Here is a 15,254-nt window from a genome sequence, read left to right as displayed (position 1 = left end):
ACAAGTATAGTTAAGTGTATGTAGGTGAGTATTTGTGTTTTAAATACAATAAAATAAATGTTGAATAAATAAAAAATATCTAAGAGATAGGTACAAATCTTCTTCTTAGTCCAACTCCGTTCCCATTTCATTTATTTAAAAAAGGTGATACTAATCCAAAAAATATTTATTTTTATTAATTAAATTACAAGACAAATCTTAATTTATATATATCTAATAGATTTGATTTAATTTCAGGAAGAATTAAACTTATTCAAATTAAATGATACATTTATTCATAAAATTTGAGAATGAGTGGCTTTAATTTTCAATTCCGTAAAACTCTAAAGTCAACTTCTGAGCATAAGGAATCAATAACTAGCAGATGGTCCCCCAATCCCTCATTTTCCTTTGAGCACTCATCTGCCAAACAGCTTCTTATAATTTACCAAATCTCTTTATGATTTTGACGACATAGGTATATTTTATAATTATATAATTAAATCCTCATATTTTTTTAATAAAAGGATTCGATATTATTTGTATCGGTAGTAAGTGAAATTCTTTGCAAGTATATTTTATTCTCCTTAATTGTATGCAATTGTGCATAGGTAAACATACGTAGGTACCCTTATACGAGTAGGCACAATAGACATATCCAAGATGCATAAGCATGTTTGGCAAATGATAAGAGCATAATGCGGGAAAGTAATATATGTACTTTATCCAAGAAGATAAATAAGTTAAATTATATAATGATGTAAGTCGTAGCCTAAACTTAATTAATATACAAGTAAAAATGCGTGGGGCTTCTTATTTAGAAAACTAATCTCATTAGTTCAGTCTGGTTCATTTCTTCACCGTTGTTATCATTTATCATAGTTGTTTACTTAAAAGGTTTAACATTACACAAATAACCGCTCACCTCCTATAGAGGTAGACAGGAATATGGATTTCCCCTTGTTAAGATCTACAGATTTTGTCTAGCTTCCACCTACTCATATACCAAAGTAGGTTTATATTTCAAGTTTTAAGACGATTAAAAGGTCAAAAGAGTATAAAAAATAAATTATTTGTTATTCTATGAATATGTATAACAATTTTTATTTTTGTTTTACTATTCACCACCTTCGAATTCAAAAAATGTATAATTAAGATCAACAATCAGCGTTCGGTGTTCGGTTCGGCAATTTAAAAATTCACTGTCTACAATTTATGCGAATAGTTGCCGCAAACACAAAACCTATTAAAGTTCTTGTAGAATAATTAATCGCAATAGCTGTTCTTGATAAACTGCCGCGAATCTCTATATCTCCTTTATAAAATAAATAAATAAATAAATAAATATATACGGGACAAATTACACTGATTGAGTTAGCCTCGAAGTAAGTTCGAAACTTGTGTTACGAGATACCAACTCAACGATACTATATTTTATAATAAATACTTATATAGATAAACATCCAAGACCCAGGACAATCAGAAAAAGTTCTTTTCTCATCATGCCTTGACCGGGATTCGAACCCGGGACCTCCGGTGTCACAGACAAGCGTACTACCGCTGAACCACAGAGGCCGTCAAGGCCGTCTTATTTAAAATTTACCAAAGCGTTGTTAAGGCATTTCACATATAACGATAAACATAAAGATGGAATGGATTTTATCGAGCCAGGCAGTAGATCAGTCATCTTTCTATCCGAAACCAATACATTTTACGATTATTAGCTATTAAGATCCAACAATTGTTGGTTTAGTGGACTACTAAACCAACAATTAATACTTTGTTTACGTTTCCTATGCTATTTGTGTACATGAATTATTCTGTGCAAAAGAATCTACTAAATTAATGTTTTTTTTTTTTGTTTTAATTTCAAGTCAATCGATCAACTTTTTAAGGCTATATTAATTGTGCTAGCAACCTGACTCTATCTTAATTCCATTCCTTCATGAAGACACAGTTTTAGTCTTTTCCAGACTGCCGGCTCTGTCTAAGTCGTAAGAGATTAAGGCGTGATATTGTATGTTTTAGCTAGCCAGAAAGTTGGAAACCAAGCAAAATATTAAACAATATATCATTTTAGACAAAGTCGTAAAGCTACGAAAAAACTCGTAGAAAGTTCGTACTTTGTAAAAATTGGAGCTGTGAAAATTGAGAAATTTTAATTTTGGTGTTGTGTTATTTCTTCGGTATTTGAAAAGGCAATAGGAAAATGCTGCATTTTTTTCAGTGGATATTATGTATGACATGGTTATATGGTTATTAAGCGTCACATATTTTTCTGCGAAAAATAATTGTAAAGTTGACATTTATCATTAAAATGCATTACATTGTTCCTATGTGTCATGAAATTTCGAAATAAAATAGTAATAATTTCACAATCAAGAAAACAGACTTATACGAAATTATCAACAACATAAAATTCCTTGGCTACGTACCAGAAAACAATGAAAAAGTAGCTATGGAGAAGTACGGATACGCATTTTGCTCAATTTCCCACTAATGTCTGTCGGCGAAAGAATTTTTTACCTACAATCTTTTTAGTTCGCAGAACAATTTTAATTCAAGTTATTGCTGTTTAACTAAATTGTTTTAAATTTACGTTAATTTCGTCTCGATAATGTGGTTAAATTAACAATTTTTTTTTTTTTTTTGGGGCTTTCATTTAATATTCTTTGAAAAATCATTAATATTTTTTTTAATGTAGATATTTAATTCTTTACTTATTCTTAACTAAAATTCTTTGCAATTTCAGACAAAACTGAAGGTTGATATCACATTTTTATGTAAATATTGTTTTTTTTATTATTTCAAAATGTCATTAAAACTTACTTCAAAATTTACCGGACAGTAGGTGAATGTACAAAATAATAAATAAAAAAATAACACAGAAACAAAAATCACATTTCTCGATCCTTGAAAATAAATAATAGATAGTTTTACTCCTACACGAAGTTGAGGGCGCGCGTCGCGGAGGCGCGACCTGAAAATTCGTGAATGCAGCTAACCCTCCCGGAGTACCGCACAAGACTGCCACTGTCATGCCATACAGAAATATATACACTGCCTACATATACTCTGTATGCTCGCTTTCACACCAAGTGACATTTTGCGCTGCTCAATATAATCTCGTTTAGTCCCAATCCAAAACCCAATAGAAATAAAATAGTGACTATAACCGCTTTTGGCGAATACTAAGATATGAATTAGTAAAAAAAATCATACCTATAAACCTACCCATCAACAACAGTTACATCATTAAGAGCATTTCTTATTGTAACTGTACAATATTATATCATGTTTTTATTAGTAGAGATAGAAGAAAATAAAATTCCTCTCATCAACCAGAGATGGCCTTGTAGGGAAGAGTGAAAAGATATTTCCACTTGTCCCTACCAAGACGGACAGCTGATCGAGTCTAGTGGATTAATTGTATGGATACTAAATGAACTAAATTGTGTGTAAATTAATCCAGATTTTAGTTACAAAATAATATGAAACTTAGTTTTAAAGTCCTTTTATTTTCCAGCCACGGTCTACCAATCGTTTGGTGTACGCTTCCTTTAACTCTCACCAGTTATACTTTTTATTTGCTCGCTATCTCTTTCAGATTATTATTTGCGGTCTTCCCCTAGGCCACCATTTCACCATTTCATATCTTCAGTAAAGTAGGAGCTTTTTACACCAGGAGTCTTCTTTTGCACTTTGCATTAGGAGCTACGTAAATAACTCACAGCCATGCTGCTCACAGCCATTCTGAGTATCACTTGTATACGCATTAATTATTATTATTAATTTAATAATACGATGCAACCTATTGACGTAATGAGTACTTACGAGTATCTGTTGACAAAATTCAGTTTTAAGAATGAACAAGATTTTACGACGCATAGATTTCATAAAAATCATAGTTTCATAAAATAATTTTTGTATTATTTTTCATAAGAAAATATACCTATAACTTGTTTATGGGCGTAACTTAACGGAAGTAAATCTTCTAAAACGAAATACATTTAACACAAAGTAGGTATCCTACTTACATCAGTTTAGTTGAGCTTTGACGAATGGTAGCATCGGCAGTAAATTATTACAAGAGAGCTTTGAGGAATTAAAAAATGTAGCGTCCACCCACGAGTTCTTTCATGAAATATTTTATTATACAATGTCTATCCCGTAAGGTATAAAGACGTGAAATATCTTTGTATGTATGATTAAACCAAATCCGTAGAGTAGAAATTTTGCTTAACAAACATACCTACTTTCAAAATTTTGCATTTTTAAGCAAGCAAAATGTACTTGTACATTAGAAACGTAACGGACTGAACGAGAGAGCACTTTATGTAGCATTAGTATCGACACATTTGCGAAATACCTACAGTATTTCACAATCAGTGGAGCATCGAATACCATAAGTATTCCTTTTTTGTCAAGATAAATATTTATCTACCCTCATATTTCACAGACTTACATAGATATTAAATAATAAAAGATAACTTATAGAATTCATAGTCGTATGCTAAGTAAGTCTTTGTTCCTTCCAGGGTAGACAGAGTCAAAAGTCTCATTCAGCCGCAATAATCGCCAATGTTGATAAGACTTATCTTAATCTTCTTATAATTTTGATTAACCAAAGGGACATAGCAACCACAAGGGCTGCTCATGCGAGTCTCTGACGCTCTTTGATCCTTCATCCAAAATCATACTGAACAAAAATGGTCTGAGAACAGAGACTTGGTGGGCCCCAACAAAGAAGGGCTAAAGTATCAATAACAAAGAATCGCAATCGCGATATACTTATATCGCGTATCATTTTACAAATTTCTGGAAATTCTGGAATCTCTTTAAACCTCAGTGCCCTTCAGATCGACTCTCGAGGAACACAGTAGAAGGCCTTCTCCAAATTCTGAAAAAGGAAACGAAGAGGCGTATTCATTTTCTTGTATTTGTTTCTTCATTTTCTTTATTGTTTTTATAATCCTTAGAGCAAAAAGGGATCCATAGTTCCTAGATAGGGGTGGAATCCAAACCACTACACCACTGTAGGATCCGGGAGTCAGTTATCAAAAGAACTCAAAGAGCTTCATGGTGCAGGATGTGATCCTAAGTGAAGCCGCGATAATTGCTACACTCTTACACTGATCCCTTTTCCTTGTAGACCATTGTTATTAAGAAAAATTATTGATCGATCTAATCGAAGGTGAGAAGTGTTCTTCTACCAACATATGCGTTGAAAAGTGAAGCACCCAAAGCTATTAATTGCTCGACCGTGACGACGACTTGTGTAACACTTGGGACATTTGTACTCTATCCTAGAAAATACCTTTGTTTTACAAATAAATTATTGTTTCCCACAATAAAGCATATACTTCAAAACAGGTTTTATTAATGTAACGTCTCGAAACAATTACTAACGTAATGTACACGCACTAAGCACCTATCAAACGAGCCTTATTCCATAGACAAATTTAAGCTGTACGAAAATGAAACGAATGTCCATCAAAAAAGCAAAAAAATACAATAGATAAAAAAATATGGCGTTTGGCAACAGTTGCAGTATTTCTGTATTTTATTTTGTAAATTTAGTTTTTCAGCTGGCATCGAATTTCTGTCCAGTTTATTACTTATCGTGACTAAATATAAACACTTATATACAAGATCATATTTGTGTTTCCCAATGTACTATGATCTTAAAGCCGTAACCTATAAAGCAACTGTTTTCGTTTACAAAAGCTGGAATAAGAATATTTTTACTTAATTTTGGCACAATATACCGCAAAACAAAAACCACGGCGTCGAAAAAACCGGAAGAATCTACCCATACAGAAGCAGACAACCGATTTAAGGTAAAATAACTGTGTAGAGTTGACTTGTTTTTCTTTTTTTGCATACGTTTCCCAGTATTCTACAATCTTTAATTTTTTCCAGATGCCTGCAGCAAGTTTTGGCTCTCTGGCCCAATTACCGGCTAACGGAGACTGTGGCATTAAAGATGTTTGGAATCATAACCTTCATGAAGAGTTCCAAATTATTAGACAGGTTTGTAGTCACTTACGTTTAGATAACTTATAATTCACATTGTTTTCCTTTAATTTAGCTACAATTAGTTTGTTCCCCAGGTTGTTCAAAAATATCATTGGGTGGCAATGGATACTGAATTTCCTGGAGTGGTTGCTCGGCCTATTGGAGAATTCAGATCAACTGCAGATTATCAATATCAACTCTTGAGGTAAAATTTTCCATTAAAACTGTTTAAAAACTTAATACAACCTAGTAATTAAACAATAATAGATTTTTGTATGGCACATTTACCTACTTATGCTAATAAAAAATATATTGTAAAAAACAAAGTGACCAAACTGCATAAAAACAAGTCCATTAGTTTGATATGTATTAAGTACTATTGAATAATTGATCCATTGATATAATTATTTAATAATATAATATATTATGTAATTTATTCACACATAAATTGAATTATAAATTCAAAAGTTTTGAATTGGTTTAAAAATGGACAAATATAAACCTATTTTAGTGGTGCCATTATTCAGTAGTAGGTACTTTATACATTATGTATATACCAAACAACTAGGTATGTTTTTTTTCTTTTTATATTAATTTATTTTTACTCATTTTGGTTTATTAAATTTTACAATATATTTTTTATTTTAGACTTTTTAGTTCAATGACTGCGGTATTATGACTATAAGATGGAAAAGTTAGGTTAGCTACTTAAAGGGGATTTCTGGATAAGGGAAGAGGGGATGGCTCAGGCTTTGCCCTCAGGACTTCATTGTAGTTACCTGGGTAGTAACATGACATCCTTTATTAGGTTCCAGATCGATGGGAGAGAGTTATATGTTTAGTGACAAGAGGTTAAAACAAATCAATACATACATACAATCATGTCTATATATCCCTTGTGGGATAGACAGAGCCAACAGTCTTGAAAAGACTGAAAGGACAAATTGATTGATGTATCATTCAAAATTGGCCAAGTCAGTTGGTCTTTACAATGCCATATATGAACAAACATACATACATGTATTCATATATATATTACCTTTACTTCGCGCAGTTGGAAAAAGGCATTGTTGCATTAATATCCCATCATGTCAGTCATAAACTCATTGCAGTTCAACTTGTGTCCTGTATGTATTACTATGACCTACCCAGCATATGCATTAAAATAAAGTTCTAGTCTGTTTTTGAGTGATATAATAGATTTTATTTTAATATTTTAATTCCTTAAAATACAATAAAACCTTTTTCATTTTTATAGATGTAATGTAGATCTGTTGAGGATAATCCAATTGGGTCTTACTTTTATGGATGAAAATGGAAAAACTCCCCCTGGTTACACCACTTGGCAGTTCAATTTCAAATTCAACCTGCAGTAAGTATTATATGAATTTGTTTTTATTTTAAATGTTATTATATATACTAAGTATATATTAATTAGGTCTTTATCCTAAATGGGGCAGACAGAGCCAACAGCTAAGCATGGCCTTCCAAACATATTATATTTATCAATGTAATTAATTTCAGGGAAGATATGTATGCACAAGATTCCATTGATTTACTACAAAACTCGGGACTGCAGTTTCGAAAACATGAAGAAGATGGCATTGAACCACTTGAGTTTGCAGAATTACTCATGTCGTCTGGTAATTCATTTCGGTATACATGATTTTGGTGTACCATTACTAATATACAAAGCGATCCATGAAAATATTTTCATTCCAAATTAATCACTAAATAATCAACAACTTGCTTTGCCAACACTTTTTATTACTGACAGGTGATGGATTCTCAAGAAACATTGATATGTGCAACTTTTATGGTAATATGGCAATATTAATTAGCGTTTCTAACAGCTTAAGTACAGCAGACTCAAGCATATTAAAAGTGCCTAATCTATGTATGTTTAGTTATGCAATATGTAATAAATAATGTAATAAAGGCATGTAATAAAGGCGCTCTATTTTCTCTGTCTGTATGTATGTACTAAGCTAGAAAGTTGTGGGCGGAATTTGTTCCTATTTGAAATGTTGGAAAGAGGGTTTTCTGAGAAAGGTATCTATAAATGCTACTAATGAGAAGCCGTAACGGGTCCCTAGTTATTTGTATGTATCGATGGTGTATGAAACTGAACCATTGGTGCCACAAAAAATATATATTAAATGATTTCTTTCAAATTTTTATCTGCAGAAAAAATAAATCCTGTCCGACCCTCCTCAACATTCAGATGCTGCAAAGTATAGTGCTTTTAGAAGTAATTCAGAAAACGTCTAACAAGATTTTTCTTTTCTTGGTAGGACTTGTGCTCATGGACAATATAAAGTGGCTAAGTTTCCATTCTGGATATGACTTTGGATACTTATTGAAACTCCTGACTGACCAAAACCTACCCCAGGATGAGAATGACTTTTTTGAAAGTTTAAGGTTATATTTTCCTACAGTATATGATGTGAAAGTAAGTATATTCTACATAACAATATCTTGTTAAGAAAACTTACATATGTTCAGAAAATACACTAATAGTGAGAAATTCTGTCAATGGAGAAATATTGCGATAAATATGTTGACAAAGTTAAATTAATGGAATGAATAAAAATTTTAGTTCAATTTATCAAATTTTCATTCGTATTTTTATAATGATATAGTAATACGTCACAAAATTGGTGACTTTCATATTTCACATTCCTATGTATAATTCACCGACATATTACCTATTTCAGTACTTGATGAAACTTTGCAAGAACCTGAAAGGAGGACTTCAAGAGGTGGCAGATCAGCTTGAACTAAGACGAGTGGGTCCACAACACCAAGCAGGCTCTGACTCTCATCTCACAGGAATGGCATTTTTCAAAATAAAAGAAGTGAGTGTTTGTGTAAATGACATATTGTGATAGTTTTGTTAAACCTATAGTCACTTCAAAGTGAAAGAACTGGTTGGTTTTAATACAGAATGTAATGACTAAAACTAAATTGTCTTTGGTTTAATTCATTGGTAAAGCGTATTGATAAAGTAATCTCACATAATAATGGCTTTCAAACTTCTTGAAGAAACTTTAAAGCCTGCATGTGAGAATGCAGTTAAAAATTTTGCAATGATAAGAGGAAAAGACAACTATGAACTTGTTCTGATTATAGCAGTTACAGCCTTTCTAGTTAACGCAATGCCAGTTTTTTATCCCCAACCTTGAAGGAATCTTTACACCCATCTGGTAATTATAATATATTATTTCCTTCTACGATTTCAGATATTTTTTGATGACAACATTGAAAGCTCGAGTGGCCACCTGTATGGACTCGGGGCACCATTTTCAGTAAATGTCAACAATTTCCAAGACAATGGTGAGAATGGTAACTCTTCTTGATGCGCGGAATTTATTTTTATGGTCAAACTCACGCTGAAGCCATGTCTCTTCCAGTGGTTAGGCATGTGGAAAAAGTGTCATAAAATAAAGTGCTGTGTACATATTTGAACCATGTTTGTGAACTATTTTTCTTTATTATAAATTTATTTTAAAATCATTTTGTAAAGACAAATCAGAATGTGACAAAAATTATTTCATTTTAGTACATACATAATCAAGAATTTATTTTATCATTATAATTTGCATGCAATAAAAGAAACTTTCTCATAATATGCTGTAAACTTGAAAAGGTGACCAATATATATTTTTATTATAGGATTTAAAAAGTTTATTTGATACTTAAAATAATATTTGTCAGTTTTTCAAGTGAAACAAATTGATCAATTATTTGTACATGTGTTTTATACAAATAGACATAAGGACATGTATTTTTTGTCTAAGCCCTTTTTTCTTTTGTTATAAGTATTTAGTTTGATATCTATTGTTTTGAAGAAACATAATAAAAATATAATTCCTTAACTTTTAATTTTAATACTAGTCGTTGCCCACGACTTCGTCGTAAAAGTTCACTAACAATCTTTCATCTCTGCTTTTAACCCCTTATTCCCCTTTTTCGCAGTCAAATGGAGCCTATACTATGTTTCCTCAGGGTCAATTCTCTCTACTAAATATCAAAATCGGTTCAATAGTTTCTTTAGGCAATAACAGACAGACTAGAGTTACTTTCGCATTTATAATAGTAGGGATTTACTTTGCAAACCGCACCCATGTTTTCCGACCAAGTATGTTATTAGTCGGTACATACATACGTATAGTCACGTCTATATTCTTTGCGGGGTAGACAGAGCCAACAGTCTTGAAAAGACTTAGGGCACGTTCAGCTTTTTGGTTTAATGATAAGATTGAGATTCATATAGTGACAGGTTGCTAGCCCATCGCTTATAATAAGAACCCCAAGTTTATAAGCCTATCCCTTAGTCACCTTTTACAACATCCATGGGAAAGAGGAGTGGTCCTATTCTTTTTTTTTAGTTGGTCGAAAAGTAAAACGAGTTTTAAAGATCCAAATGGAACGGGCAGCGTATGTCGGAGTTAAGTACCTACATATATTTTTCTCTTAAAATATGTGTTATGTATGCATATGCTTTGCAAAGAGATGCTTTGCTAGTAAACTATAAAAGTCACGTTATGTTGCTGTCATTTTCATTGCCTTACTGTCACTGTCACCAAAATTTTTTTCAAATCAAATCAGTGAAATGAGAGAAAGAAATTTTTGATTCAGTTTCATTTAATTTTTCTAATAATTACAATAATAAATGAGAAATAATTCACATGGCCGTTTATTCTTTTAAAATTGAATTGCGATCTTTCTAGATAAATGAAGTGAATACGAACACAAGTTTCACTATCGAATTTAATAATAATTCGAAAGTACAGTGTTAAATTGGTAATATTTAGTACCTAAAATCGACACCACGCAATGTAAGTATAATAAATTATTTTAAAAGTTTTGTTTTCTAAACCATTCCTTTTTCGGCCTGTCGTAAACACCCATTCCATCTTGACTTCACTGGAGAGGGATTCGGGATTGTTTGGCCATAATCATGAATTATTGGGTAAGTCATGTTTTTACACGAAACCGTTTGATCTCGGCAACCTTTGCAGGGGATCCATATTCCCTTAGTCATGCTTTTACAACATTCATGAGAATGTAAACAATTGGTCCTATTCTAAAGTGCCGTTATTTTATGCTTACTAGCTTTCGCCTATAGAATATTAACAATGAGACCCTATGATATTATTGAATGCCTAATCTCTTCATCATTCCTTCCAATTTACAGATGCCTGCTGCTAGTTTTGGTACATTAGTATCAAATGTCATAAAAGATGATTGTTCCATTAAAAATGTTTGGAATCATAACTTGCATGAAGAATTTCATGTGATAAGACAGGTACATAATAAATCAAAAGCCTTTGATACAGTATAAAAAACTAAGCAATGCAGCTTGTTTACACTCAGAGGGGATGAGTGCTACTGAATGAAAAGGCAACCTCATACATACATTGAGTGGACAGTCATTTGGTGCAACACATTTTTGTTGTGGATTTGTGTATCTAACTTTTTATACTAAATCAAAGTCAAAAACTTAAATATTATATGAATTAACCATAGACAAGAAGTATTATAGGATACATTTATAGAAAAAAAATTAAGAGATTGTTAAAATGTATCTATTTTTTAAATATAAATTTCTACTTACAATTGTTCATGTGATGTGTGAAAAAAATTATGTATCTTTTAAGTTTATATTTAATGAACAGATTGTCCAAAAATACCACTGGGTGGCAATGGATACAGAGTTTCCAGGAGTTGTAGCCCGGCCCATTGGAGAATTCAGGTCAACTGCTGATTACCAATATCAACTTTTAAGGTATACATATAACATAATGAAAATTTTCTCTCTTTAAGATCTCAGCAATTGGCTTGAATGCTGGTGTCCATCTCACTGATAAGTCAATCTATACTAATATTATAAAGTTTGTTTGTTTGAACGCAGTAATCTCAGGAACTACTGGTTCAAATTGAAAAAATATTTTTGTGTTGAATAGACCATTTATCGAGGAAGGTTTTAGGCTATACAACAACACGCTGCAACTTATGGGAGCAAAGAATAATGGAAAATGTGAAAAAAAATTGGGTAAAATTATTCATCCTTAAGGGTTTCAATGATGCCCAAAATAACTATTCCACACGGACGAAGTCGCAGGCACAGCTAGTTCTTTATAATTATAAAAAAATAGATGAGGTCCATCATTTCTGTCTCAAAGTGGTGCTTGCAAAATTTTAATATTATTACACACCATGTATTTGCACCATGGTTCCCAGCATTTTGGACTACTTGCATCTCTTTTCTATGGATGTTGTGGAAGGTGACTAAGGAATGAGCAGATTCATCTATTATACATAAAATTGGCGCCTCAGCCCTGTATTATATAGATACAATTTTTGCTGTGCATCAATATGTCAGTAAATCATTAAATCATTTTAGATGTAATGTGGATTTATTGAGAATAATTCAACTGGGGTTGACATTTATGGATGAAAGTGGTAAAACACCCCCTGGTTGTACCACCTGGCAATTTAATTTCAAATTCAACTTGCAGTAAGTCAACTTTTCAATATATCTACATCTTGAATTTTTTACTTAACAAAAAATATGAATATTGTATAAAAATGTAGATTTTTTTATTATACACATCCATACATTACTTAATATATTAACTACTTCTTTTTGATATTTTAGGGAAGACATGTATGCCCAAGATTCAATAGATTTGTTGCAAAACTCTGGACTGCAATTTAGGGAACATGAAGAGCATGGTATTGAACCACTGGAATTTGCCGAACTCTTGATGTCTTCAGGTAGGTAGTAAATTATTATTAATGGATAAACAGCAATTTACTTAACTCTCGTATCCTTTGGTATCCCTCCTTACGGATAACACCTGCATGTTCCATTTGAGTAATACAAAACCATAAACATGACTAGAGAAACAAAGCAATCATTAATAGAAGTCACAATTTGATAGAAGTTTTTTCAATCATATCTAAGGTGGTTCGCTGACACTAAGACCAGCAAAAGCTATACAATGCATATGCCTCCCCTTCCCCCTCTATTTCCATCAGTACAATTAACAAAAAAAGAGAAAGATATTTGGTTTGTCGACCTTTTGAGTTACCCCACAGTGACAAGAGGAATAAGATTGATAATTTCTTATGACTTTTTCAGGTATAGTTCTAATGGATAATATAAACTGGCTGAGCTTTCATTCTGGATATGATTTTGGCTACCTGTTGAAATTGCTTACTGACCAGAACTTACCCCAAGAAGAAAATGATTTCTTTGACAGTCTCAGGCTGTATTTCCCGACAGTTTATGATGTAAAAGTAAGTTGAACTAGTTGTCCAATGATTACTAAAAATTGAGGATTTAAAATGCAAATTTTGTAAGAAAAAGTCCCTTTTTTTGTTCTTTTCTGAACATGGATCTTTTGTCTTTTCGAGGTAGTTGGCTTTGTCAACCCTATGAGGGATTAATATGTGATATATGTATGTTGTTACAAAGCTTATAATAGACTTTTTTATTACAAGTATTTAATGAAGTTGTGCAAGAACCTGAAAGGAGGCCTGCAAGAAGTGGCGGACCAATTGGAACTACGGCGGGTTGGACCGCAGCACCAGGCCGGCTCCGACTCGCACCTTACTGGGATGGCATTCTTCAAAATTAAAGAAGTATGTCTTATGTTTAAAATTATGTTTATAACGTTTTCACACAAAAACTACTGTACCTATTTTGATGATATATGATAGACTGACAGAACATTCAGGAGAAATAGGTTTTATTTACTGGAATTTCTGGAAAGACATAATATGTATATGATACCATAGAGATACATCATTATTGCAATAATTATAAAATTATTCTCAGCTCATTGTTTGAATCATTGTGCTATGCAAATTTCAGATATTTTTTGACGGCAATATCGAAAGCACCAGCGGTCATCTCTATGGATTAGGAGCGCCATTTTCAACTAGTGTAAATAACTTCCAAGACAACGGCGAGAGTGGGAACTCTTCTTGATCGGGAGACTCGTGTGTATCTAGCCTTACGCCACAACCGCGAGGCTTCCCCATCAACGACTGATTATTGTCAAATAAAAACGTTATAGTCTATACAAATAATGCAGGTACGAGTATTAAACAAGCACGTAACGTACCTTCATTATATCTCTGACTTTTCGAACCACAGATCATTTAACATGTTTCAAAACGTTCCGAGATTTAATAAAAGTACGTTACGTGCGCGTTAAAAATATGTACCTGTATAATTTATAAATAGTATAATGCAACTGTGTGTGAAGAATGGAGAACTTATACATTATAGTAATGAGTGGATTCATAAGTATCTTAGAATGTGTAATGTTAAATAACCAAAACATTTTGTACAATTTTTAGAATATGCTTTTCTCTAGTCGTAGGTATGGTATGTGTAATTTAAACTATTGCTTAAAAGGCTTTTGATTTATAAATGTGATCTCAATAGTCAAAGTATCTACTAATACTTATTGAATAAAAAACTAATTTTCAATTTATCTTTAAATAAAGATTTCAATTCTTCTATATATTTTTTGTAACATAAACCTCTGCCTTTTTATAAGATGACGTTGCAATTTGAAATCAAAGATGCCAAGCTCTCTCCTGCTACGACCGTTGAGGTGACATGCTATTGGATGTGTTGAAACATAGGAACTGATTCTATTGTTTCGACATCTGGGGGCACGGCAGTGTCCCCGCCTAGTCGAACTCGAAAGCAAACACTGCCGTACCATCCTTTACTGGAACCATTTTCAGGCCCCGACAATATTTGGGGACCTCTGGATAAGACCAGAATGCAGATATTTTTGTCATCTAGCAAGCTAAAATCCATGATTTCAAGTCTGTAGGCCATTTAGTTCCGAAGTTAAGCGAAAACAGTTTCGCATTCGGCCACATAAGGGTAAACAATAAAAACTAGGATAATCGGAGATCTGAAGTACATGGTGACCCTCATTAGAAAACAGAATAGCCCAACCAAACTATTAAAGATTCTCGATCGACATACTACACATTACTAAAAATATGAAATATGTGGGCCGCTTCATTTAATATAAAAAATCAAAGGTCTGAAGTCTGTACCTCATGAAGAACCCTCAGCTACTGTATTAAAGATATGGTAATGGCCCCTTTTGGTTAGGTACTTTTCACAAAAAAATTTACATTCTGAATTAGATCGAGCTGGGCTCGGCCCGTCACTATTCCTTAATATTCCCTATTCCAGTGTGAAAACCGTGCAACAA

General features: G+C 32.5%; 3 protein-coding genes across 4 annotated transcripts in view; 2 read left to right on the top strand and 1 right to left on the bottom strand.

Annotated features, from left to right (window-relative positions):
- Positions 1 to 2,988, bottom strand: part of LOC106131335 (serine/threonine-protein phosphatase rdgC) — a 62,859-nt gene extending 59,871 nt beyond the window's left edge. Inside the window, exon 1 of the mRNA XM_013330415.2 lies at positions 2,809 to 2,988. The gene's annotated coding sequence lies outside the window, so the exon portion shown is untranslated. The remainder of the gene's footprint in view (positions 1 to 2,808) is intronic.
- Positions 2,989 to 5,476: 2,488 nt separating this feature from the next.
- On the top strand, positions 5,477 to 9,815 carry LOC106131131 (CCR4-NOT transcription complex subunit 7). Of its 2 annotated transcripts, none has more exons than XM_013330123.2 (8): positions 5,477 to 5,819; positions 5,902 to 6,012; positions 6,081 to 6,202; positions 7,256 to 7,369; positions 7,522 to 7,640; positions 8,292 to 8,449; positions 8,715 to 8,855; positions 9,240 to 9,815. In XM_013330123.2, exons 2-8 carry the CDS (start codon positions 5,902 to 5,904, stop codon positions 9,354 to 9,356), a joined length of 882 nt encoding a protein of 293 aa, XP_013185577.1. In that variant the 5' UTR covers positions 5,477 to 5,819; the 3' UTR covers positions 9,357 to 9,815. The 2 variants fall into 2 exon arrangements, with proteins under 2 accessions (XP_013185577.1, XP_013185578.1); XM_013330124.2 differs by having other exon boundaries at positions 5,479 to 5,819; positions 6,093 to 6,202.
- Positions 9,816 to 10,598: 783 nt separating this feature from the next.
- LOC106131294 (CCR4-NOT transcription complex subunit 7) lies at positions 10,599 to 14,536 on the top strand. The gene is made up of 8 exons (XM_013330349.2): positions 10,599 to 10,838; positions 11,198 to 11,308; positions 11,679 to 11,788; positions 12,407 to 12,520; positions 12,662 to 12,780; positions 13,148 to 13,305; positions 13,510 to 13,650; positions 13,883 to 14,536. Exons 2-8 carry the CDS (start codon positions 11,198 to 11,200, stop codon positions 13,997 to 13,999), a joined length of 870 nt encoding a protein of 289 aa, XP_013185803.1. The 5' UTR covers positions 10,599 to 10,838; the 3' UTR covers positions 14,000 to 14,536.
- Positions 14,537 to 15,254: the final 718 nt, after the last annotated feature.

Source organism: Amyelois transitella, chromosome 6, assembly GCF_032362555.1.
Source record: "Amyelois transitella isolate CPQ chromosome 6, ilAmyTran1.1, whole genome shotgun sequence".
Lineage (NCBI taxonomy): Eukaryota > Metazoa > Arthropoda > Insecta > Lepidoptera > Pyralidae > Amyelois > Amyelois transitella.
Note: the sequence above shows the minus strand (reverse complement) of the source record. Positions and strands in the feature narration are given on the sequence as shown.

Coding starts and splice junctions, on each gene's coding strand:
- LOC106131131 (XM_013330123.2), top strand. CDS start 5,902: ATGCCTGCAGCAAGTTTTGGCTCTCTGGCCCAATTACCGGCTAACGGA. Junction 7,370..7,521: donor AATTTCAAATTCAACCTGCA/GTAAGTATTATA, acceptor AATTAATTTCAG/GGAAGATATGTATGCACAAG. Junction 7,641..8,291: donor AGAATTACTCATGTCGTCTG/GTAATTCATTTC, acceptor TTTTCTTGGTAG/GACTTGTGCTCATGGACAAT.
- LOC106131294 (XM_013330349.2), top strand. CDS start 11,198: ATGCCTGCTGCTAGTTTTGGTACATTAGTATCAAATGTCATAAAAGAT. Junction 12,781..13,147: donor CGAACTCTTGATGTCTTCAG/GTAGGTAGTAAA, acceptor TGACTTTTTCAG/GTATAGTTCTAATGGATAAT. Junction 13,306..13,509: donor CGACAGTTTATGATGTAAAA/GTAAGTTGAACT, acceptor TTTTATTACAAG/TATTTAATGAAGTTGTGCAA.